At 50.3% G+C, this 21,277-nt stretch overlaps 3 protein-coding genes and 1 long non-coding RNA gene across 5 annotated transcripts; 2 read left to right on the top strand and 2 right to left on the bottom strand.

Moving 5' to 3' along the window:
* Window positions 1-5,790: 5,790 nt before the first annotated feature.
* BCL7C (BAF chromatin remodeling complex subunit BCL7C) lies at window positions 5,791-9,655 on the bottom strand. 2 transcript variants are annotated; one of them, XM_045849268.1, is made up of 6 exons: window positions 9,383-9,655; window positions 8,759-8,837; window positions 8,336-8,444; window positions 8,077-8,205; window positions 6,532-6,617; window positions 5,791-5,986 (listed from the first exon to the last, which is right to left on the bottom strand). In XM_045849268.1, exons 1-6 carry the CDS (start codon window positions 9,472-9,474, stop codon window positions 5,861-5,863), a joined length of 621 nt encoding a protein of 206 aa, XP_045705224.1. In that variant the 5' UTR covers window positions 9,475-9,655; the 3' UTR covers window positions 5,791-5,860. The 2 variants fall into 2 exon arrangements, with proteins under 2 accessions (XP_045705224.1, XP_045705223.1); XM_045849267.1 differs by having other exon boundaries at window positions 8,077-8,238; window positions 9,383-9,653.
* A 28-nt stretch (window positions 9,656-9,683) lies between these two features.
* Window positions 9,684-10,738, top strand: LOC123825668. Its single transcript, XR_006786931.1, has 2 exons — window positions 9,684-9,842; window positions 10,050-10,738. It is a non-coding gene; the product is annotated as an uncharacterized LOC123825668 (long non-coding RNA).
* Window positions 10,739-11,947: 1,209 nt separating this feature from the next.
* LOC123825598 (cardiotrophin-1-like) lies at window positions 11,948-15,834 on the top strand. The gene is made up of 3 exons (XM_045849140.1): window positions 11,948-12,022; window positions 13,202-13,320; window positions 14,810-15,834. The coding sequence occupies exons 1-3, from the start codon at window positions 11,998-12,000 to the stop codon at window positions 15,269-15,271; spliced, it is 606 nt and encodes a 201-aa protein (XP_045705096.1). The 5' UTR covers window positions 11,948-11,997; the 3' UTR covers window positions 15,272-15,834.
* An 845-nt stretch (window positions 15,835-16,679) lies between these two features.
* Window positions 16,680-20,659, bottom strand: LOC123825446 (cardiotrophin-2-like). The gene is made up of 3 exons (XM_045848818.1): window positions 20,644-20,659; window positions 18,675-18,811; window positions 16,680-17,138 (listed from the first exon to the last, which is right to left on the bottom strand). The coding sequence occupies exons 1-3, from the start codon at window positions 20,657-20,659 to the stop codon at window positions 16,680-16,682; spliced, it is 612 nt and encodes a 203-aa protein (XP_045704774.1).
* Window positions 20,660-21,277: the final 618 nt, after the last annotated feature.

Genomic DNA, 21,277 nt, shown 5'->3' with positions numbered 1-21,277 from the left:
TGATTTTAAGTGTTTGCAACATATTCAACACTATGTAAGCCAAACAAGTTATATCCATAGGCCAATGGTTCCCAAACTTTGCAGCATACTAGTATCACCTGTGAAGCTTTAAAAATGCCCAATGCCCAAGTTGCCTCCCATACCATTGAAAATGTCTGCGGGTACAAACCAGGTATTACACAATCCTAGGTAGTTCCAACGTGCGGAAACATTTGAGAATCGCCGCTGTAGGCTGAGTACAGGCATATCTCACATTGTTGTGCTTCACAGGTGTTGCATTTTTTTATAAATGGAGGCAAGACCCTCCACCAACAAAAATATTATGGCTCACTTTGTTGTGATACTTGCTTTATTGTGGTGGCCTTGAATGGAACTTGCAAAATCTGAGGTACACCTGTATATCATTTGGGTTTCCAGGCAAAAGCCTTGGGAAGTTTGAGAGCAGGGGAGGAGCAGGCCAGTTTAGAGTTTGAGGAAAATCCACCCTTAGGAGGAAGGTAGTGCAATCTGGGGTGAGAAAGGGGTAGTGGTGGGATCTGGCTAAGATCTGACCTCTTTCCAGGCAAGGCTAGGGTGACCAACCACCCCAGTTTGCCCACAACTGAGTGACTTCTTGGAACATGGAACTTAAGTACTGAAAGAAGTAGGCAAACCAGGATGCTTTGTCATGCTAGATCCTGCCTCCTGATATAGTTCTCTCTCCCCAGATTTCTGGGGGACTGATGCTACTGACTCTACATTCTAGAAAGGTCCCTGGCAAAAGGGTCATCTAGTTCCTTGGGGTGCACCCACCTGGGCTGAATCCCAGGCTTGACGGGCTTGTGCAGGTAGCTAGAAACAGGGAGGGGACTTAGACCCATCTGTCCTCCATGGGGCAGAGCAATCCTAGTCAAACCCAAGTCTGTGGAATACAGCCAAACAATAGAAAGGGACAAACTACTGACCCAACTATAGTATGGATGATTCTCAAAAACATTATGCTGAGGCAAAGAGAACAGGTGCGAATGAGTTCATACTGTATAATTCCATGCACATGAAGTTCTAGAACAGGTTAACCTAATCAAAACGACAATCAGAACAATGGTTGCCTCTGGGAAGTTGGGAGGGGAAGGGGCAACAGGAACTGGGGGAAGATAGTGACATATTTGACAAGGGCTCGTGTTATGCAGATGTATGTATTTGATGAAATTCACTGTTAACACCTGGGCATTTCATTATGTGGGTATTTTGCCTCAAGAGAAAAGAAAAACAAACTTGTAAATAAATACTAGTTAATGATGCGTATGCTGAAGTGTTTAGAGGGAAGCATAACATTGCACCTTATTTTGAAATGGATATGGGATAAAGCAAATACAGTAAAATGTTATAGAATCCAAGTGGTGAGAATATGGGTGCTACCTGTAAAATTCGTGCAACTTTGATGTATGTTTAACACTTTTTATAATAAAATTTTAGGGAAAAAAACTAAGTCTGATCATATCACTCCTCTGCTCAGACTCCTTCAGTAGCTCTTCATCCATCCCCGAGTAAATGCCCAAGTCCTGACAATGGCCTCCAACAGAATGACAATACATTCTGGTTATCTCAGGTTTCACCTGTTATCTGGGCATAATTATAAATACATCATCCTCTTTCATTCCCCAAGTTTGAATGACAGATTATGTGTCTGCTTTGCCTGTGAGGCCCTTCCTGACCCGACTTCATTTTCCACCATTCTGCATCCCTGCCTCCCTCCCGCTCCAGCCACGCTGACTGACCTCATTCCAGGCACATTGCCCCTCAGGACCTTCGTCTGTTCCATCTGCCCAGAATGCTCTTCCCCCAGATATCTGCATGGCTCTCTCCCTTACCTCCTTCAAATTTTTCATCAAATGTCTCTCATAGGGCCTCTCCTGAGCTCCCTATTTAAAACTGCAATCCACTCTTTTCCCATCTTCCTTGCTCTATTTTTTAAAAAAGTACTTTTAACTCCCTACATATGATATAATTTACTGAATGTAAACTCCATGAAGGCAGGGTGTTTGTTTTGTTTTGTTTTGTTTTGTTTATGCTGTATCCCCAGGGCCTAGGACAGTACCCAGCAAACAGTAAGAGCACAATACACGTTGCTGTGAATAAAGAATTCCCCTCCCTAGTGGTGCTCACAGTCTGGTGCCACAGCAAACACAGACCATCCCAGGGTAATAACTGGGGCTCCACAAAATGGCAGAGGAGGGTACAGGGGGCATGAAAAGAGAGAAACCCCCACCAGGAAGCAGAGGTTTGAAAAACAAGGCATATGCCAGACTTAGAGGGGATGAGAGGGGCACCCCGGCAGAGCAAATAGCATGAGCAAAGCCTTAGAGGACGAAAATCAGTGGTGTGTATTTGAAGGCGATTATAAGTGTTCCAAGGGTAGCTGGGCAGGGTGCAAGTGTCAGAGTGCGGGCTTCACCCTGCGGGTGATGAGAACTGGAGGGTTCTAACCCAGGGCAGCATCGTGAACAGATTTGGGTTTCTGAGACGGCCCATGTGCTGGGCGGAGAATGGATTGGGGGTGGGCAAGAGTGAAGCAGGGAAACCCGCAGGGAACCGCCCAGAAAAGAGTGGGACCCTACACAAAGGGGCAGAGGGGATAGTAACTTAGGACAGAGACTTAACGTGTCATGATAGCACATGGGATTTTGACTCTGACTTCTGGGTGCTCTCATCTTAGCCAATTCTGGTATCATGGAGCCATTTCTTGGCACAGGGTGGTGAAAACAGGTTGGGAGGAGGATGAGGCTCAGGTTTTATGGGACATCCCAGTGGAGAAGTCTTGAAGGCATGTGCTTTGAGTCTGGAAGTAGGAGGCAGAACTTGGAGGCAGAGACTTGAGAACCATTGAGTCAAGGAGTAGGCGGGTCCCAGCAAGGAGAAGAGCGGCATGAAGAAAAGAGCTAGCCCAGGGCAAGAGATATTTAAGGTATTAGGGAGAGGAGAGAGTGGCAGAGGGGAAAAGTGGCACTGGGCCAGGACCCGAGCCAGGGGTAGAGAACAATTACAAAAAGGAAAAATATGGACATTGGGAGGAGGCGGGGTGGGCATGGTAAGGTGATGACTGAGGAATTTGGCTATAGAAAAGGTAGCTTTTAAATCGGGTCAGCCCTGGGTGATGTGGCTCAGTGGACTGCGTGCTGGCCTGCAAATCAGAGGGCCCCTGGTTTGATTCCCAGTCAGGACACATGCCTGGGTTGTGGGCCAGGTCCCTAGTAGGGGGTATGTGGGAAGCAACTGTACATTGATGTTCCTCTCCCACTCTCCTTCTCTTCCTCTCTCTCTAAAAATAAATAAATAAAACCTTTCATAAATAAGTGAATAAACAAACCCAGTCACAAGTAGGGGAGTAGGGGTTGTGTAGCCAGGGCTAAGAAACAGATAAATGCCTGGGGACTGGGACCAGGAGAAGGAGAGAGATTGGGGAGACTCAAGCATTAGCCTTTCAAGGCTGCTCAGAAATGGACTTCTCCTCCCCAGTTTCATTGACAGGCAAGTCTCTGGCCTGTCTCTACACCCTAGTATCCTCATCTGTAAAATGGGGTAACAGGAAAAACAGCTGCCATTTATGAAACACATACTATGTGCCAAGCCAAGTATTCTCTGTCCATGTATTTAATCCTCACAATGGTCTCACTGGGTAGATGTTACTATTCTTCTCATTTTACAGATGAGAAAACTGAGGCACAGAGATGTAAAGTCCTTGTTCAAGTTAACGTAGTGAATGACTGGAGATGCTGATATTCGAACCCAGAGCCCGAATCCTGGGCCATAATACTGTACTACTAACCTATACAAGGCGCTTCCCAGTTTGCAGAGCACTCTCATCACACCATGGGCTGATTGAAGGGAATCATGAGATGACCCACACACCCAGAAAATAGCGGAAATTATTACCACAAATAGTGAGGTTGGATAATGGCCCTCCAAGGATGTCCACACCCTAATTCCAGAACCTGTGACTATGTTACTCTTCCAGGCAAGCGAGATTTTGCAGATATGATTAAGTTAAGGACCTTGAGATGGGAAGATGAGCCTGGATCATCCAGGTGGGCCCAATGTAATCACAAGGGTCCTTATACAATAAAGGGAGGCAGGAGACACAGAAAAGGAGACCTGACAACCAAAGCAGAGAACGAGAGAGTTTGGGAGATGCTACACTGTTGGGTTCTAAGATGGAGGGAGGGGCCACAAGGCAAAAAATCAGGTGGTGTGCAGAAACTGGAAAAGGCAGGGAAACAGATTATCCCTTACAAGCCAGCCCTGCAGACACCTTGACATGTAGCCCATTAAGACTAATTTTGTACTTCTAACCTCTGGATAGTAAGATAATAATTTTGTGTTGTTTTAAGCCACTAACTTTGTACTAATTTGTTACAGCAGCAACAGAAAATGAATACACATCCTTGCACACCTGGACCCCAGGCCAGCCCTGGCTCAGCTACTTATTGCGGCAGCTGAGGTCAGGAAACACCGTCACACTTTCTAATAGTTCTTTCAGTTTCCACTTTGGTCCTCTCTGAGCCTTAATCTCTTCTTTTATTAAAAATAAAAATAGGGCTAATACACCTGACCCTGACTCTCTTGCAGGCACAGAGTGAATGAAAGTGCTTTATATTATTTAAAGATTCCCATAAACACTGGGACAGATGAGGCCTACTTATTTTCCCCACTGCTGAGATGGACACACTACGGCTCAGAGAAGGGAAATGTTCCATGCAGAGCCACACAGTTAGTGAGTAACAGAGCCAGGACTTGTAACAAGATTCTGACTTCAAATCTACCACACTGGCCCTGGCTCAGTGGATTGAGCACCAGCCTGCAAACTGAAATGTCACTGGTTTGACTGCCAATCACGGTGCGTGCGTGGGGTGCAGGCCAGGTCCTTGTTGTGGGGCACATACAGGAGGCAACCAATCGATGTTTCTCTCCCTGTCTTTCTCCCTCCCTTCCCCTCTCTCTAAAAATAAATAAAATCTTTAATAAACAAACAGACAAAAACACACTAAGGTTAATCTCTCAGAGCTCACCTTACATGCCACCTCCTCAGAGAAGCCTTCCTGGATAGCCTCAGACCATTCATTCATTCATTTGCCAAGCAGTTGCTATGACTGCTCTGTGCCCAGTGCCTAAGTACCACGGGGGACCAAGTCTTGCCTCAGGAGCCCACAGCATAGTGAACAAGGCAGACACACAAACCAACCATCCCAAACAGCCTGATAAATGCTGAGATTAAGAGAAGGAAGCACAGAGGGTTGTGAGAAACCAAAAGATGGGGAACTGACTGTGCCTGGGGTGAGGGAAGGCTTCTTGGAGGAGGTGGTGATCGGGCTGGGGACAAGTGAGACTCAACTGAAAGTGTGGGAAGGGGTTCCAGTGGAAGAATGACTAAGCAGAGGCAAGGAGGCACTATATTGTAGCTTCCTGAGGGCAGCAAAGGGGTTGAGTTGTCCCAGGCCCCAAAGGGCCTCCATGTTCCTGTGTACAAATGGGAATTGCCCAGAGCTTTGGTAATTGCTGGGCCCAGGTCCCTGGATTCCCAGAAGAGGGCTGAAGGTCAGGAGTGGTCAAAGGTAAGAGATACAGGGCAAGGTGGAAGGAGTTTGGGTGAGTCGGGGTCCTGGCTCAAGTCCCCATTCTGTATCTGATTCATGGTGTGACTATAGGAAGATCCTCTTAGAGCTTCAGTGACACCATCTGAGAAATGGAGCCTGAGACAAAACTGTCTCCAAAGACCCTCCCCAGCCCCTGACGGGGAAATGACATGACACAAAATTACAAAAGGGTCTTTATTTGTAAAAAGTCAAAGGGGCCCCTGGGGCAACAGGAAAGGCAGACAGGCTTCTCAGGGGTCGGGGGCATTTGGGCAGATGCGCTTGAGTGGGGGGGCGCCCTCCAAGTCCTCTGTGTCACCCTGGGCTGCCTCGGGGACAGGTGGCACTGGCTCAAAGACAGGGTAAGCTTCAGGGGCCTGGAGAGGAAGGGTGGACAGGCGTGAGCTCCACCCAAACCCAGGAGGGCAGCCTCCTAGCCTCTGCCTTCTCCAAAGCTTCCACTCCACTCCCCTCCCGGACCCAGGAGTCTAGCCTAGAGCCAGGGACCCGGGATGCAGATTAAGTAGGGCACCAGAAACAATACTGTTTTGGGGAAGGGAGTTGATATTTAACATTTCTGGGAAATGCATCAAAGTAGTCCTTGTGGGAAAAGTTAGAAAAGTTTATGGGGGACTTTCTTAAGCTAATTGTATAGTTTAGGATTTAAACAAATAACACTTACAGGAGCACCATGATCTTTTGGGCTTTCAATGGTCTTAAAACAGCCCTGATCCAGCCCGCAGGACTTTGTTTCTGAAACACCCTTTCCTTTTTAGTCCCGAGAACCCAGCTCTATGCTTCCACTGAATCTGAGGTCTGCATTTCCCACCTGGACCTCAAGAGTGCATCCCCCAAGCCTCTGGCTGCCCCAGAGCCCCATTCCCTCCGAGACCCAGGAGTTCAGCCTTCTGGCCTCTCTCACCTCAGCCTCCAGCAATTCTGGAACAGGCTCCTCCTTGGTCAGCATTGGGGGTTCATCGGTGCTGCCTGCTGTTATACCCCCAGGATCTGGAATGTCAAGGTAACAGACATTCCCTGAGCAGCTGCCCCATGCCATAGCACAGACCAGGGGGAAACACACACCAGTCACGTGAGCCCCCGGGCTGTGGGAGCACTGAGGAGGGAGACGAGCACCTGGCTGCAATCCAGGAAAGACATGGGAGGGACATTTAGGTAGGATCTTGACAGATGAGGAGGATTTGATCAGGTAGACGGATTGGGAAGTGGAGCACAATTTAGGAAGAGGGAAAATATTCTTAGGGAACACAGATTCTGGGGTTGTACTCTGTGGGTTCAAATCCTAAACTTGAGCAAGGGACTTAATTCCCCTGGGCCTCAGTTTCCCTATCTGTAAAATGTGGATAAGTATAGTAATTACCACAGAAAACTGTTGAGAGAATTAAATGAGATAATATAGGTAAAGCCCTTCGCATAGTGTCTGGCCCATAGTTAAGTACTCAGTAAATGCCAGTTAGTTTCTGCATCAGTAAAGGTGCAGAAGTACATGGCACCATCTAGACACAGCCATAGGCCCCAATCACGGTGTTCCTGCAGGGAGCAAGGAGGTCAGGAGGGAACAGTTCACAAAGGGCGCAGAGTGCCGGGCGCAGAGTGCCAGGCTGCAGTGATAAAGGCCATGGGGAGCCCCTGCAGGCTTTGAGCAGGAAAATGACCATCAGTTGTGTGGAGGGGACTGGGAGGAAGGAGACCTACAAGAAGGCTGGAACCAGGTGAAGGTGAGAGATGACAGAGCCTGAGGAGGGGAAGGAAGGTGGGCAATGTTGGGAGACAGTACTGACCAAGTAGGGGATTGACTCTATGGAAGAAAGAGAAGCTAAGGAAGACTCATGCCCAACACGCTGGCTCACTGGCTGTGTAAGCTGGGGCAACTTACTTAGCTGCTCTGGGTTTCAGTTTCTCATCTATAAACAGTGATAGCAACGCTCGCAGGATTGTAGTAGGGGTTAAATGAGATAAAATAAAACATGTAAAATGCTTAGAAGAGTGCCAGGCACACAGTAGAAGCTCAGTAAGTATTAGCTGTTATTATCACTTATTATTAATGACTCTTAGAATTATCACTGTTATTTATGTCTCAGCAAATATTTACTGAGCACCTACTATGTGCTGCATGGTGTTCTGAAAACACAATGGCAAACAAGATCAATACAGACCCAACATTCAGGAAGCTAACAGGAGGTGGGAGTAGGGGGAAAAGATACTTAGGTAGTAAAAATTAAATTTACATGAAAATCCCAGGCAGTGATAAGTTATTAACAGACCAGAAGAAGTCAAGAGGAAGAAGACAGTCACTAGAAGTAGGGCAGTGATCTTCCACAGGAGTCACTGAAGGCCTCCTGAGGAGACGACACAGGAGTGGGAACAGGTATGGGGATAAGCTGGTAGCTTCAGCTTGGGAGAGGACAAGATGCAGAGGGGAGGGCTCCTGGGAGGCACCTGGTCCTACCTCTCTCCTGGCCTAGCCGTGGAGGCTGAGCTTCCTCTGGGACCCCTTCTGGTGGTCCAGAAGGTGACGCAGGGCGGCTGGGCTGGGGGGTACCACCAGGGCTGGGCTCAGTGCCCTTCTGCAGGGAGCCTTCCGAATGGAAACTCTGGTTACTATTCTCATCTGTGAGAGCAAAAGTTGAAAGGGTTGGGCCTGAGGTCCCCAGTCTCCTCCTTCAATCCCATAGCGCCCCACCGCAAGTCCCAGGATCCCTACATACCATTGAGATCAAGCAGGATGAGAGGGCCACCCCCTCGGGGGCTGGCACCCCTGCCCCGACGATCCCGGCCTCGGGATCTCTCTGCCCCGCCACCTGCCCTCCTTCGCTCCTGGGGATAAGAGGGGCAAGGATCAGTTTGCGCTTGCAGAACCCCCACTCTACAAATAAGTAAACCGAGGCACAAAGAAGCAAAAGGCCCTGCATGAGGTGATAGAGGTGGTGCACACTGGGTATAAGGTCTTGAATTCTGGGGTCTGGAGGTGGAAAAAAGGAGAAGGGGTGGAGTTGCCAATAATTGTTAACATGTGTCTGGGCTGCTGTATTTGAGGTCTCAGAGTGGGGACTGGAGGTGGAGGCCAGGATGGGGAGGGGCTTGCCTGGGGTTGCACAGATGCAGGGTCTGGTGTGGGGGTGCTTGCTCACCTCCTCCTGGGGGTCCACCACGGGCACCCACTTGAAGATACGAAGGGAAGTGTCGCCCACAGTCACCCAGCGCTTCTCCCTGTGGGAGAGTGGGGGACTAGGTCAGAAGGGCCTGAGTTGAGAGCCCCCCTCAGCAGCTAGACACATCTGGGGATACCTGCAGAGATGGGGGTGGTCCATAGGGAAGGGGCAGTTTTGCTAATGGGGCATAGTTAGAGGGAGAAAGAGAGCTCTGCAGACCCCAGGGCATACATGGGGGCGTATGTCCCTCTCTCTCTAGTGAGAGAGAGGCTTGGGGCCGCGGCTCACAAACCCCTGGGGTATACTGGGGCACATGCCTACGGGTCTGGCTTGAAATCCGGACATACTTTCTGGAGAAGTGTCAGAGCTTTAGGAGGTGGGGAATAAATGGGGGGCTCCTGCTCTGGGAGGGCACCGCTGGGGAACAAGCTTTGTAGACTCCAGGGTGTAGCCAGGAGAAGAGGGACAGAGCCCTGCAGAACCAGGGCGCAGCTGGGGGGCACTCCTAACACCTGGGGCCACAGCTGGTGAAAGGAGGATAGACGCCTTTAGAGGGGGAGTGGCCCCGCCACGTCCCGTCCCTGGCCCCGGGACTGAGCTCACCATCTCCGGACCTTCTCGATGGTCGCCATCACCTTCTTGATGTCATCCTTGGCCCGGCTCCGGGTCTCAGCCCGCACGGTCCGGCCGGCCATGCTGGCGGGGCTGGGGCCGAGACCGAGCCCGCGGCTGGGCCGCCTCCCGTCCGGCGGGCTGAGGCTCGGCGCCAGGCCGGGTCGCCGTTCTCTCAGCCAGACGTCCCTCCGGGAGTTGGCCGCGCCCTCCCTCTCTCCCCAGCGCCTCCGCGAGTCCCCGCCCCGCTTCCTGCCGCCGCGCCCCGCCCCGCCCCGTCCCCGAAGCTGCCTTAAAACGCAGACCGCCAGAACCAGGCCTGGAAGCCCGCCAGCCCCGCCCCTCCCCGGCCCGCCCCCTCGGGGCGCCCAGACACGCAGCGCCCCCTGCCCGCCGCCCAAAGGGAGGTTGGGGGTAGCTCCGCGGCTGGACGCGCGCGGCAGGGCTGGAGGTTCGTTCAAGACCACGTGGGCTGGGAGAGCTAGAGAGACTGTGTCCGGGTGTGCGTCCGCTGCGCGTGGGCGTCCCTGAAACGCGCGCATGCCTGTGTGTGTGTGTGTGTGTGTGTGTGTGTGCGCGCGCGCGCGCGTGTGTGTCCACCCTCACCAGGGTCTAGGTCTACACTGTCCAACTATTTCTTCACCCATTCATTTAACAGTCTATTAACTGCGTGCCAAGTACGTGCCAGACACTGGATCTCCACCCACCAGAACAGCTTAACTGAGGATGACAGACCGCACCAAGGGTAGACGAAGAAGAAGTAGAGCGACTGGACCTCTCATATTTCTGGGAAGTGTAAATTCTGAGACACCTTGGAAAGCACAGTTTTCGATTGAAGCCCAAAATACACCCCAACATTATGACCCAGCAATTCCACTCCTACATCATCAACACCCAACAGAAAAGCGTAGTTATGAGCACCAAGTGAGATGTACTGGGATGTTCATAGTACTATTTATAACAGCCTCAAACTGGAAACAACCCATCAAAGGAAAGTGGAAAAGGAGCTGTAGCCTATTCACACCTTGGACACAGAAAGGAGCATGATGTCCCGCTGCATCCAACAAGGGGGACAAGTCTCACGAAAGAAGTCAGATACAACTGTACACACTGTGTGATTCTGTTTACATGATGTTCCAAACAGACAAAACTAATTTATGGTGTGAGAAATCAGGATAAGGGACACCTTGGGACTGCGAGGGGATAAGAGGGGGCTCTGGGAACTGGTTGTGTTCTGTTTCTTAATCTGGTGCTGGTTCCTTGGGCATATTTACTCTTAAAAATTCATGGATGTTTGCACTTTTCCCTATGTATATTATACTTCAAGTAAAACTTTATTTTAAATGAGCATGTCTCGGTTGATATGATGCTGTTTGCCAGCAGATATGACATGTATTAACTTGTGTTGCTGTGTGTGTGTGTTTTGATGTGACTGTCCACAGAGGTTAAGGTATAGGAAGATGGTTATGACAGCATTTTTGGAGCCAGACTGCTGGGGTAAAATCCCACCTCTGCTTATCCATTGACTCTGGATAAGTCACTTGTCTCTAATTCCTCAGCTATAACATAGGAGTGAGTTAGTAAGCATATAGCTCTTTGAACAGTGCCTTGCATATAGTAAATACCCAATAAATATTTGCTGTTAATAAGTATGTGATTGTGGCCCCTACCAACAATCTGGCTTCATGAATTTTAACTGCTGTGCCCTCTGCCAGCAATCCCTTTCTTCCTTTATTCTGGCAATACCTTCACAGACACCCAGGCCTCCTTCCCAGTCCCTTCTCTCACATTGCCTGCTGTTGTCTGTAGTCTCCCCCATCAGACTGTAAGCTCCTCAAGGAATCAGAGAGCAAGTATGGATCACCTCTGAGTCCCAGAGCCCAGGACAAAGTAGGCATTTGTCTGCACTAGGTTAGTGGAGGTTACGTCAGTAAGATACCCCACTCTGTACCTGTCTCTGTAGCTTGATCCTGGGTGAGAATTAGTCTGTATGCAGTAGAAGTGGGTGTCAGAAGGGTTCCCTTACTGAGCCCAGTAAAGTGAGATGAGCTGGTGTATCAGTCCTGCTCCCAGTAAGTGGAAGGAGACAGAGAGCAAAAAGTATCTTAAGATAGGCCTGGAGGTGTATGTCTGGGCAGGTGCAGCCCAAGCCTTAGGGCCTTTTCTCGCCTCTCTCAAACTCCCTCTCCCCCTCCTTCCCAACCAAGAAAGAGAGCCGGCACATTCCTGTCCTGCCAGCTCCACCCTCTCCTATCTCCCCAGTTTTCTCCGAAAAGCAGCCCAGGAGCCAAGTCTTGCCCCAGATCCGAGCCTGAGCCTCCTACTTCTGACGTGTTGCAGGGCTACCTCCCAGGCCTAGGCGCCGCCAGCAATGAGGTCCCAAGTCCACCATACCGACAACCTGCCGACCCCCTCAGGGCCCCTTTCTCGACTAGGGAGCGCAGGCAGTGAACTAAGCTCAGGGACAAGGAAAGTTGCCTGGGGCGGGGGAATTTGGGGGGGGTTGAGCCCTGATTGGCTGCGCTCGGGCCCGCCCCTACCCCTTTCCCCCTTCTCCCTCCTTGGAAGGGGGGCGTGGAGGCAACCGGGATCAGCCTGGGGCCAGCATGAGCCGGAGGGAGGGAAGTCTGGGTAAGGGACTGAAGGGCAGATGCCGAGTGCCCAGGGGGAGCAGTGGTCAGAAGGGCTGGAAACTGGGGTCTGGGCCCTGCTACCTCCGGGTCCGGGAAGGGAGCGGCCTGGGGGGCGGGGGGGAGAGCAGGGCCCGGGTGTCAGGTAACGAGCGGTGAGCTGTTGTAGAGCTGTGGGAAGGTGCTAACGCCAGAGTTCAGAGGAGGCCTGGGGCAGTGCTTCAGGTACATAGTCTCTGGGATTAGATCACGGGTTCGAGTACACCCTGGGGGAGGACTGGGGTCGTGGCTGAGGCTGTAGGACTAGACCCTCTTTTGAGTTTTGGGAAAGAATCAGACTGGGGGCCAGAGGGAGGGGTAGAGTTAGGAGAGGAAGTCTTTTGGCCACAGGAGATAGTGAATGACAACGGGAGACGAAAGTCAAGGCTGATGAGGATGGGAATAGGCGGTGGGAAACTCAAACCCGGTGGAGGTGGTGTGGGGCGGGAGTTGCGGAGCTATGACTACATCCCCCAGAATGCCTTGGGCGCGTGCGCGGGGTGTCTCGGGAAATGTAGTCCTCTTAGGGCACCACCCTACAGCTTGTGCTAAGCAAGACTGATCACTCATACGTTGATGCTGCCTGGTGCCCAGCTCTGGGCCTTGCGCAAAAAAGCTACCGGAGAGGAAATGGTACTTCAGTCTCCCAGTCTGTAAACTGAACTGAAAGGTACATTCCGATTTGAAGTTCTGTGCTTTCGTGAGGTTGAATTCCACCAACAATCACAGAGGTACAGAGATATGTGAGCCTTACCATCAAAGGGCTTCCAGGATGAAACCAATTCCCACAGATAAAAGAGCTATTAAAATAACTACCTTGGAAGTATGAAGAAAAGGCCTTAAGTAGAAAGAAGAAGTTAATTTAAGAGAGGGGTGAATCTGAGGCTGCCCTGAGGAGGCAGTATTTGAATTTGGCTTTAATAATAACATTCCAATAGTGAATTGAGGACAGGAAACATTTCATGTAGAACAACCATTTGGCAAATGTCTGGTGCCTCATTTTCCCTCAGTTGGAATGGAGCAGAGCCTGCCTGGCTTAAAAGTTGGGGAATTCAAAGCTGAGCTTCTGGGTTCAGGAAGAAAGTGGTCAGGAGTAGGGGTTTGGGTTACCCTCATTCTTCCCCCCCCCTTTTCCCACCAGAAAACCCCCAGGCTGACTCCTCAGTCTCATCCCTTCCCCTCTTGGAGGCCAAGATCCATCAGACACACAGCCTTGCCCGCCTCCTCACCAAATATGCTGAGCAACTGCTCCAGGAATATGTGAGTGTGGATGGATATGGGGGTGCCAGAAGCCTGGGGGACAGGGAAGTACAAATCACAGGGTTTCCTGACTACCAGTTTTTCTCAACCCCATTTCCCAGCTGCAGAAATTGGGGCTCCGAGATGAATCAGTAACTTGGCTCTGGCCACTGAGCAAATTGGAGGAGGACCTTCTTTATGCCCCAAATGCCCCTCTGTCCACCTCTGCTTGGAGGCTCCCTCCTTGGTGCTTTACGACAGAGGCAACCTGAGAATGAAGAGATCTCTGGTCTGAGAGACAAGAAACCTAGCTTCTAGGCTCTGTGTGGTTTTGTCACCTCACCTCCATGGGCCTTGGTCTCCCCAGCTGTAAAACAAGGAAGTTGTACAAGATAAGCTGCGAACTCTTCTACCTGTGCTATGCAGAGAGGCCAAGAAAGGTTTTCAACCTGTGACAAAAATTCCATCCCAAGAGGGGACTTTTACAAAGGGGGGGGATCTGCCAACATCTTTGGTTGGATAGAGGGCCCTGCTCAAGGAAAGAAGGAATTTTCCCAAATTATTCTGGTGTAGTGGATGAACATTATGGTTTCAAATCAGGCAAACAGTGGGCCTGACACATTGCTGTGACTTTGGGCAGGAGTGATAACACTAAAATAGTGATGTAACAACTATGACAGCATGTAGTGGGATAATAGAGCTAGCTTTGTAGTCCTACCAACTTTGGTTCAAATTCCAGCTCTGTCCCTTCCTAGATGGGTGGCCTAAGTCAAGTCACTGTATTTCTTCAGCCCCAACGTGCTCATTTTCAAAATCATCATCATTACCATCACACCCATTATTGCGAAGATTAGGAGTAGTGTAGTGTGTATAAACCAGCAAGCACAATGCCTGAGCCAGCGGCAAGGTGTTAGAAAAGAATAAATGGCATTGTTCTAGCAGTTTTCCAAATTATGAATCACCTTTAGCTTTTGTTTGCTTATTCATATGACAGTTATTCATGGAGCCCCTGCTGTGTGCCAGGCAGATGCAGAGGTGAGCAAGGATGAAGGGAGAGAGTGAAACATACTAGTTAATGCACTATCTTATGGAGATCTCTGGTTGGAAGACAGGACAGGGAGCTGTTCCCGGGCCCCCTCCGGCCCCCATTTTACAGAAGACTGAGGCTCAGAGAAGGAAAATGGTTTTGTAAGAAACGGAACAGGTAGTAGAAACAGGATTGCAACCTAGTGCATAAGATAGCATTAATAAAAGAGCTATCATTTATTATGTCTTTCCTCTGGGCCAGGACCTGCCTTAAGCTTTTGAACATGCTCATAAACTACGTTTTGAAGTTGATAGTGTTGTTATCTTCCCTTTAGAGAAGAGGAAACAGGCACTTTTTTGTTGTTTTGTATTACCTCAAACACAGCAGCTCTGTTAGGAATTTGTCCTTTGCGAGATGGAGATACTGAGGCCCCAGGTGACAGGAGGAGTTCCGAGAGTCCCGCTGACGGCCCTGTTTCCACAGGTGCAACACCAGGGAGACCCCTTCGGGCTGCCGGGCTTCTCTCCTCCGCGGATGCCTGTGGTGGGCTTGAGCGCTCCGGCACCGGGCCACGAGGGCCTGCAGGCGCCCGAGCGGCTGCAGCTGGACGCCCGGGCACTGGCCGCGCTGCCACCGCTGCTCGACGTGGTGCGCCGCCTGCAGGCCGAGCTGAACCCGCGCGCGCCGCGGTTGCTGCGGCGCCTGGAGGACGCGGCGCGCCAGGCCCGGGCCCTGAGCGCCGCGGTAGAGGCAGTTCTGACTGCGCTGGGGGCCGAGCCCCGCGGGCCCTGGCCCGAGCCCGCCGCCGCCGCCACAGCCGCTGCTACCGCCGCCGGCGTCTTTCCCGCCAAGGTGCTGGGGCTCCGCGTGTGCGGCCTCTATCACGAGTGGGTGAGCCGCACCGAAGCCGACTTGGGCCAGCTGGTGCCCGGGGGCCCCTCCTGAGCGCGGGCGCGGCCCTCAGTTCTCTGACACCTTCTCCTCACCTGTCTTCATCTCTCCATCTCTCTCAGTGTCTCCATCTCTCTGTCTCTGTCTGTTGTCTCTCTTTGCGTTGTATGCTCTATCTCATTTTTCTCTAGGGACCTTCTTGTCTCCATAGTGACTTTCCATGTCTATCATATTCTTGCTTTCTCCCTCTTTTCTCCATCGCTTGAGTCTGCCTAAGTCTCTCTTGGTCCCCCCTTTACCCATTTCTGGGGGGGCACTCTGTACCCCCTTTTCCTCTCTTATCTCCTTTTAGCCCCATATAAGCACATGTACAGCTCAGCCTCATCTCAAGAAGGGGACACCTTGTCACTGTTTCCCTCTGTCCCTCTCCCTTTCCCCAGAGTCATTTCGCCTGCTGCCCTCTCCCTCCCCCATCCCATCCCTGCCCTCTCTCCCTTTCATGCCCTTCCCCTCCTTCACTTCCCTCTGCCCTATTCTTGCATCTCCTCTTCCCCCAAACCAGGTCTGTGAAGAGAAACACTTTACACCTTAAAAGAGTTTCATTTCTGATAATAAATCTTTTTTTTGTAAATAAAGTGTTAAAAAAGATAAAAAGAACACAAAAGTTACCAGTATATATACTTGTTGAAAGTGGGGAGACACCTTTGAGAAGAATAGGATCCTTGGGGTATAGCCTGGCCCCTGAGACATACCCAAAAGCCACAGTATAAATAGGGTATTCCTGAGAGACCCGGGCCAGGGATGCCATCTGTCAGCCCAGAACAGGAATGAATGTGTGCTGATCAGGAAACAGATGTGGCATGAATCCTTAGTTTTTTTAAGAATTGAACTTCCATTGATCAGGAAGTAAAGCCCCTTAAGATGGGAAGTTGTAACAGTGGCACAGTCAGAAAAGGAGACTAGGGGAGGAAATGAACTCCAGCAAGAAGAGAGGCCCGCCTGCTCCACAAAGTCCGTATCTTCAGACAGGAAGTGAGGTAGACAGAGACATGAAGGTAGCCCTTGGACCTTCCCAAAATTACAGGAAGGGGAAGGTCTCAAGGAGAGCCTAGAAAGGAGACCAACTGTTTGTTCCCCATAGAGTGGAAGTGAAGCCTCTTCAAAGAGGCATTTCTCTCCACCCAGGAAGTAGGCAACTAGTATCACTGGATTGGTAACTCATGAAATGATATCCATGGAATCCCACCCAGATCTGGAAGGGAAGCCTTAGTTAGGACCTAGGCAGGAAGGCCGAGGCAATAGGGCATTGAGGCCTGTTTCCCAAGAAATGTTCCCCAAACATGGCACACAAACCCCATCTGCTAGACAAGATGTGTTTTCTTTCTAGTGAAGAAGCAAGGCAGAAAAGAATCCATTGTGACAGGAGAAATATTGCAGCCTCTGATAGGAAGTCCTACCTCATCTATCCAGGGTACTTGGCCTTGAGCAGAGCCAAGTCTCTCACAGCTCTGTCTGTCCAGTAGCCATATTCCCGGGTCACTACATAGCCTCGACATTTCCTCTCGAAGGCTGAGGCTCCAAAGGAGACAAGCCCAAGAGTGTCCTCTTCAGGGGGCATGGGCAGGCCCAGGGCAGTCGTGATGGCAGCCATGTTGCCCAACAGGCCTTGGGCCCTGAGTCTCGCAGCCCTGAGCTGAGCCAGCAGGATAGGACTGCCAGAGTTCAGGCTGCTTTGGTCATCCCCCACGAGCTGGAGGTGCTGGGTCAAAGCCAAGAAGTCCCCCTGGGCATGGCCCAGCCGCTCCCCATCATCCAAGGCATGCCAGGTCTTGAAGGAGACAGTGGTAGGTGGCAGGCTGCTCAGCTGGAGCTCAGGTGCTGAGAAGCCAGGGTCACTAAAAGGGCTGCCCTGGTACTGGAGCTGCATGAGGGACAGAGATAGGAGTGAGGGGACCAAAGGGGTACCCTGAGACTCCCTGTGATTTCACATTTGCCTTTTACAAGACCAGCATCTTCCCAGGGGGAGGTGCTATCCTCTACCCTTCAGAGAGTTGGTGGGATGTCCTAGCACAGAGCCTGGGCTCTATTGGGTTCCAACTTAATTTCCTCCATACACAAGTTGTACAACTTTGAATCACAGCTTCAGTAATCCCTATGTGGCAATATTATTGTGAGATGATAAGAAGTAATATATATAAAGCTCTTAGTACGGCACCTGGTGTACAATAAGAGCATGATAAGCCACCATTAATGGATAATAATATTAATATGAGCACAGATTATAGTAATTACTATATTATAATATTTTCAATCTGAATATATTATTGACAATATAGTTATAACCATGTATATTTCTTTTTTATTTATAGCATTTAGTTGTTTATGTTGGTTGATTTTACTATAATCATTGAGAAGTAATTATTAAGATTATAAAATTTAGTTGAGTGCCTTTCTCATTAAAGTCCTTACCTCCACAAACCTAGACCCACAGAATCTTACTGCACACTGATAAATTCCCTCACAGATAGGTCACCTAGTTGCACATCCCCATTGTACAGGTGGAGAAGCAGGCTTAGGGTACCCCAAACTATCCATGGAATGGTAGCAGGTATGGGACTAGAAACTAGATTTAGTGACTCCACATGGGCCTGGAATATAGGACAGGGGGAGAGTCACAAACTCTAGAGGTCCAGGGGCCAGACAGATGGTGTAACTCGGGGAAGAAAGGAAGACTAAGATGGACGGGGGTGGGGGCGCAGGGGCTTTGATCAATGGGATCCCTGTGTCTACTTTAGACAGGCATTCATATTCCAAATTGAACAAGCACTGCATGGCTCAAACAGAAAACATCTGTTGGTCAGACCCAGCCAATAGGCTGTCAGTCTGAACTTCTAGACAGTTGGGGGACTTGGGGAGAATTGGCAGGAATTGGCATCGAATGTCACAGACCTGGTTTAAGATCCTGGCACTGTCAGTTATTAGCCGTACGACCTCCGGCAAACTATTCACGCTCTCTCAGACTCAGTTTTCTTATCTGTAAAGTGAATTATAACACTATGTCTCAGAACTTGCTGGGGAGTCAGTAGGATAATGAGAGAGAGTGCTCAGCATGGCAGAAGGATCAAATGCTTGTGGAAATAATTGTGACCCGGTAAAGCCCTTCCCTCTGCATGCTTCCTTTGAATCTCCTAACAGTCCTGACAGGTCAGCAAAGGGGGGGATCACCATCCCATTCTGCAGATGAGGAAGCTGACACTGAGAAAGAATGACTTACCCAGGATCACCAACCATCAGTGACAGTGTTCATGTGGGTGAGACTCTAGTTGACAGATCCACTGTACCCTCGGACCCATGGAGGAAACTCCTCCTAGCCTTGCTCTGTTTCCCCTGTCCAGGGCTGGACAGGGAAGGCAGTGTTCCTCTCCCCTCGTCCCCTCTCGTGCCCAGTATCACTCACATAAGTCTGCAGCAGCATTGATGTGTTCTTCTGCATGTAGAGGGCCAGGCTATAGGCTTGACTGATGGGCTCAGCTGGGGAAGAGGGGGCCCCCAAACTGAGGGGTGGCAGCAGCAGGGTCAACAGGCAGAGAGGGGCTAGCAGAAGAAATCAGAGGTCAGACCCTTGCCCCTGACCCTGTCTACTGATTCATTTATTTCTCATAACAGCTCAAATGGGTACAGCCCTTGTGGCCTACAACAACCCTGTACATCCAAGTCAGGGCAGAATCACCCTGAAAGTAGATTTCCAGTCCAGAAGATTCCCTTCAACTCCAGACCCATGTATTCAACTTCCTTCTTGACATTATCCCTTAGATACTAATAAGCATCTCAAACTCAAACTATCCACTACCCATCTCTTCTCCCATCTCTGGAAAGAGCACTTCCATTCTTCCAGTTGCTCAGGTCAAAGCCATGGGGTCCTCTTTGAGGCCTTCCTCTCCACATTCAGCCCCACAGTAAACCCTGTTGGCTCTGTCCTTAAAAGGTAGCTGGCTACTCCCTGAATCCCAGCTGCCAGCACCTCTCACCTGACCATTTACAGTGGCCTCCCCACTGGTCTCTGCTTCCACCCTTGCCCCTGCCCTCCCTGCTGTAACCCCTCAAGTCCAACCCCTTAGATCACTCCCCTGCCTGAACCCTCCCGTGGCTCCCACCTCACACAGAGTGAAAGCCAAAATGCTCAGTGTGGCCTAGAAGGCCTGGCCCCTCTTCACTGGCCTCCATTCTGTTCTGCAGCATTCTCCTTAGCCTGCCGGGACCACCCCCAAACCTTCCCAAGGCTGGCTCCTTCTTGTACTTCAGGCTGCAACTCATATATCAAAAGCCTCAACCTCTCCCAGATTTTTAGTCTTCACAGACTTGTGCTATGTGCAGCTACCTCATTTATTTGTTTGTCTACATGCTTGTCGCTGTCTCTGCCCCTAGAATGTTGGCTCCAGGAAAGAGGCAACCACACCTGATTTCCCAGTGCTTGGCACAGGGCTTAGTATTTGTCCAATGAATGAAGGGCTACCATGAACATCCTTCTCCCAGCCTCTGTGGGCACTTTTAAAAGTGGAAATATCTGGACTGGAGGGTATGCTTGTTTTCGATTTCAGTAAATGCTGCCGAATTGTCCTCTCAAAGGTCAAACCCAGTTTATGTTCCCACCAACGGTGTAAGGCTCAGAGGCAGGGGAGTTATTAAGGTTGCCAGAAGAAAACAATGGAGATGAGAGGCAAACCAGGATGGCCTCCTCTATTCTCCTTTCTAGATTCCTGTGTTCCCAGAAGTTCAGAACTTAAGAGAAGGCCGAACGTGAAGGCTCATTCGTTCATGAATCCATTCAACAAACCTGGATTGTTGTACTTACCTTCTATCATGGCATTCTAATTTACTTATTTATTACATGCACGACTACTGTCTGTGTGCAGAATAAAATCTCCATGTGACCATAGATTTTTGTCTGTTTGTTCACTGCTCTATCACCAAATGCTTAGATTATTTTTTTAGATTTTATTTATTTATTTATTTATTTATAGAGAGAGGGGAAAGGAAGGAGAAAGAGAGAGATACAACAATGTGTGGTTGCCTCTCATGCACCCCCTTCTGGGGACCTGACCTGCAACCTAGGCCTGTGCCCTGACTGGGAATCAAAAGGGCAACCCTTGGGTTCACAGGTCGGCACTCAATCCACTGAGCCACACCAGACAGGACCAAATTCTTAGGTTATTATCTAGTACAAAATAAGCACTTCAAAAACTACTTCTTGAATGAATGGATGGATTAATTAATTAATGATGAATGAAGCCTTCTGTGTGTAAGAATTTGGTGTTTCCCAGCAGATGCAAAAATAGCCAGGCACAGTTGGGCCAGAAGGCCCAGGCATTGCCCCCTTTGAGACCTCCTGGTCTTTGGGGCCTTGGTGCCCCGTCCCCCTCACTCACCCAGCAAACAACTCATGCTCTCTCCTTGGCTCCTTCCTCTCTGCAGTCTCTGGGTCATTCTGGGCACCTGTCCTGTCCCTCAGATGGCTTTATACCTGGGGTGAGCCCTGGAGCTGCCCAAGGGGGAGGGAAGGAGTCACATGGGGGAGAAGAGGAGATGCAGAAGCTCCAGAGGCAGGGAAGGGGACACTGAGGTGACACACTAGTACCTTACAGCCCCCAAACTCAACTTTAAACCCTGGATGCTGGGAGGGCGGGGGTATGGGCAGGGAGGGATTATGGGGGACAAAGGGGACGTCCTGCTCCCTGCAGCTCTTCACGTCCCAGGATCCAGTTTCCCATGAGGAGGAGGCTGCCTGCTCTGCCCCACAGGGACCCAGGCATTGGGCCCTGGCTTCAGAGGAGTTTGGAAAAAGGACAGGATGGATGTCCTGTGAGCAATACCACCTGCACCCAGGTGCACTCTTAGATGTGCTCACATCTACACATATGTTGGTACATGGGCACACACCAGGCATGTGCACACACACACTTTCATGCATGCATGCATGCATGCATTCATTCATTCATTCAAGTATTTATTGACAACCACTGGGTGCTGGCCCCTGTTTGAAGTGTTGAAATAGAGCAGAGA

The sequence above is a fragment of the Phyllostomus hastatus genome, unplaced genomic scaffold (assembly GCF_019186645.2).
Source record: "Phyllostomus hastatus isolate PE091 unplaced genomic scaffold, TTU_PhHast_1.1 phas_contig_64, whole genome shotgun sequence".
Taxonomy (NCBI): Eukaryota; Metazoa; Chordata; class Mammalia; order Chiroptera; family Phyllostomidae; genus Phyllostomus; species Phyllostomus hastatus.
This window is presented reverse-complemented; position numbering and strand designations above follow the sequence as displayed.

Excerpts from the sequence above, each read along its gene's own strand:
- LOC123825446 (XM_045848818.1), bottom strand. Across the intron at positions 17,139-18,674 it reads CAATGCTGCTGCAGACTTAT|CTCCAGTACCAGGGCAGCCC; the intron begins GTGAGTGATACT and ends TCCCTCATGCAG.
- BCL7C (XM_045849267.1), bottom strand. The coding sequence starts at position 9,474 with ATGGCCGGCCGGACCGTGCGGGCTGAGACCCGGAGCCGGGCCAAGGAT. Across the intron at positions 8,445-8,758 it reads TGGTGGACCCCCAGGAGGAG|GAGCGAAGGAGGGCAGGTGG; the intron begins GTGAGCAAGCAC and ends TCTTATCCCCAG. Across the intron at positions 6,618-8,076 it reads ACGGCTAGGCCAGGAGAGAG|ATCCTGGGGGTATAACAGCA; the intron begins GTAGGACCAGGT and ends TTGACATTCCAG.
- LOC123825598 (XM_045849140.1), top strand. The coding sequence starts at position 11,998 with ATGAGCCGGAGGGAGGGAAGTCTGG. Across the intron at positions 12,023-13,201 it reads CCGGAGGGAGGGAAGTCTGG|AAAACCCCCAGGCTGACTCC; the intron begins GTAAGGGACTGA and ends TTTTCCCACCAG. Across the intron at positions 13,321-14,809 it reads AGCAACTGCTCCAGGAATAT|GTGCAACACCAGGGAGACCC; the intron begins GTGAGTGTGGAT and ends CTGTTTCCACAG.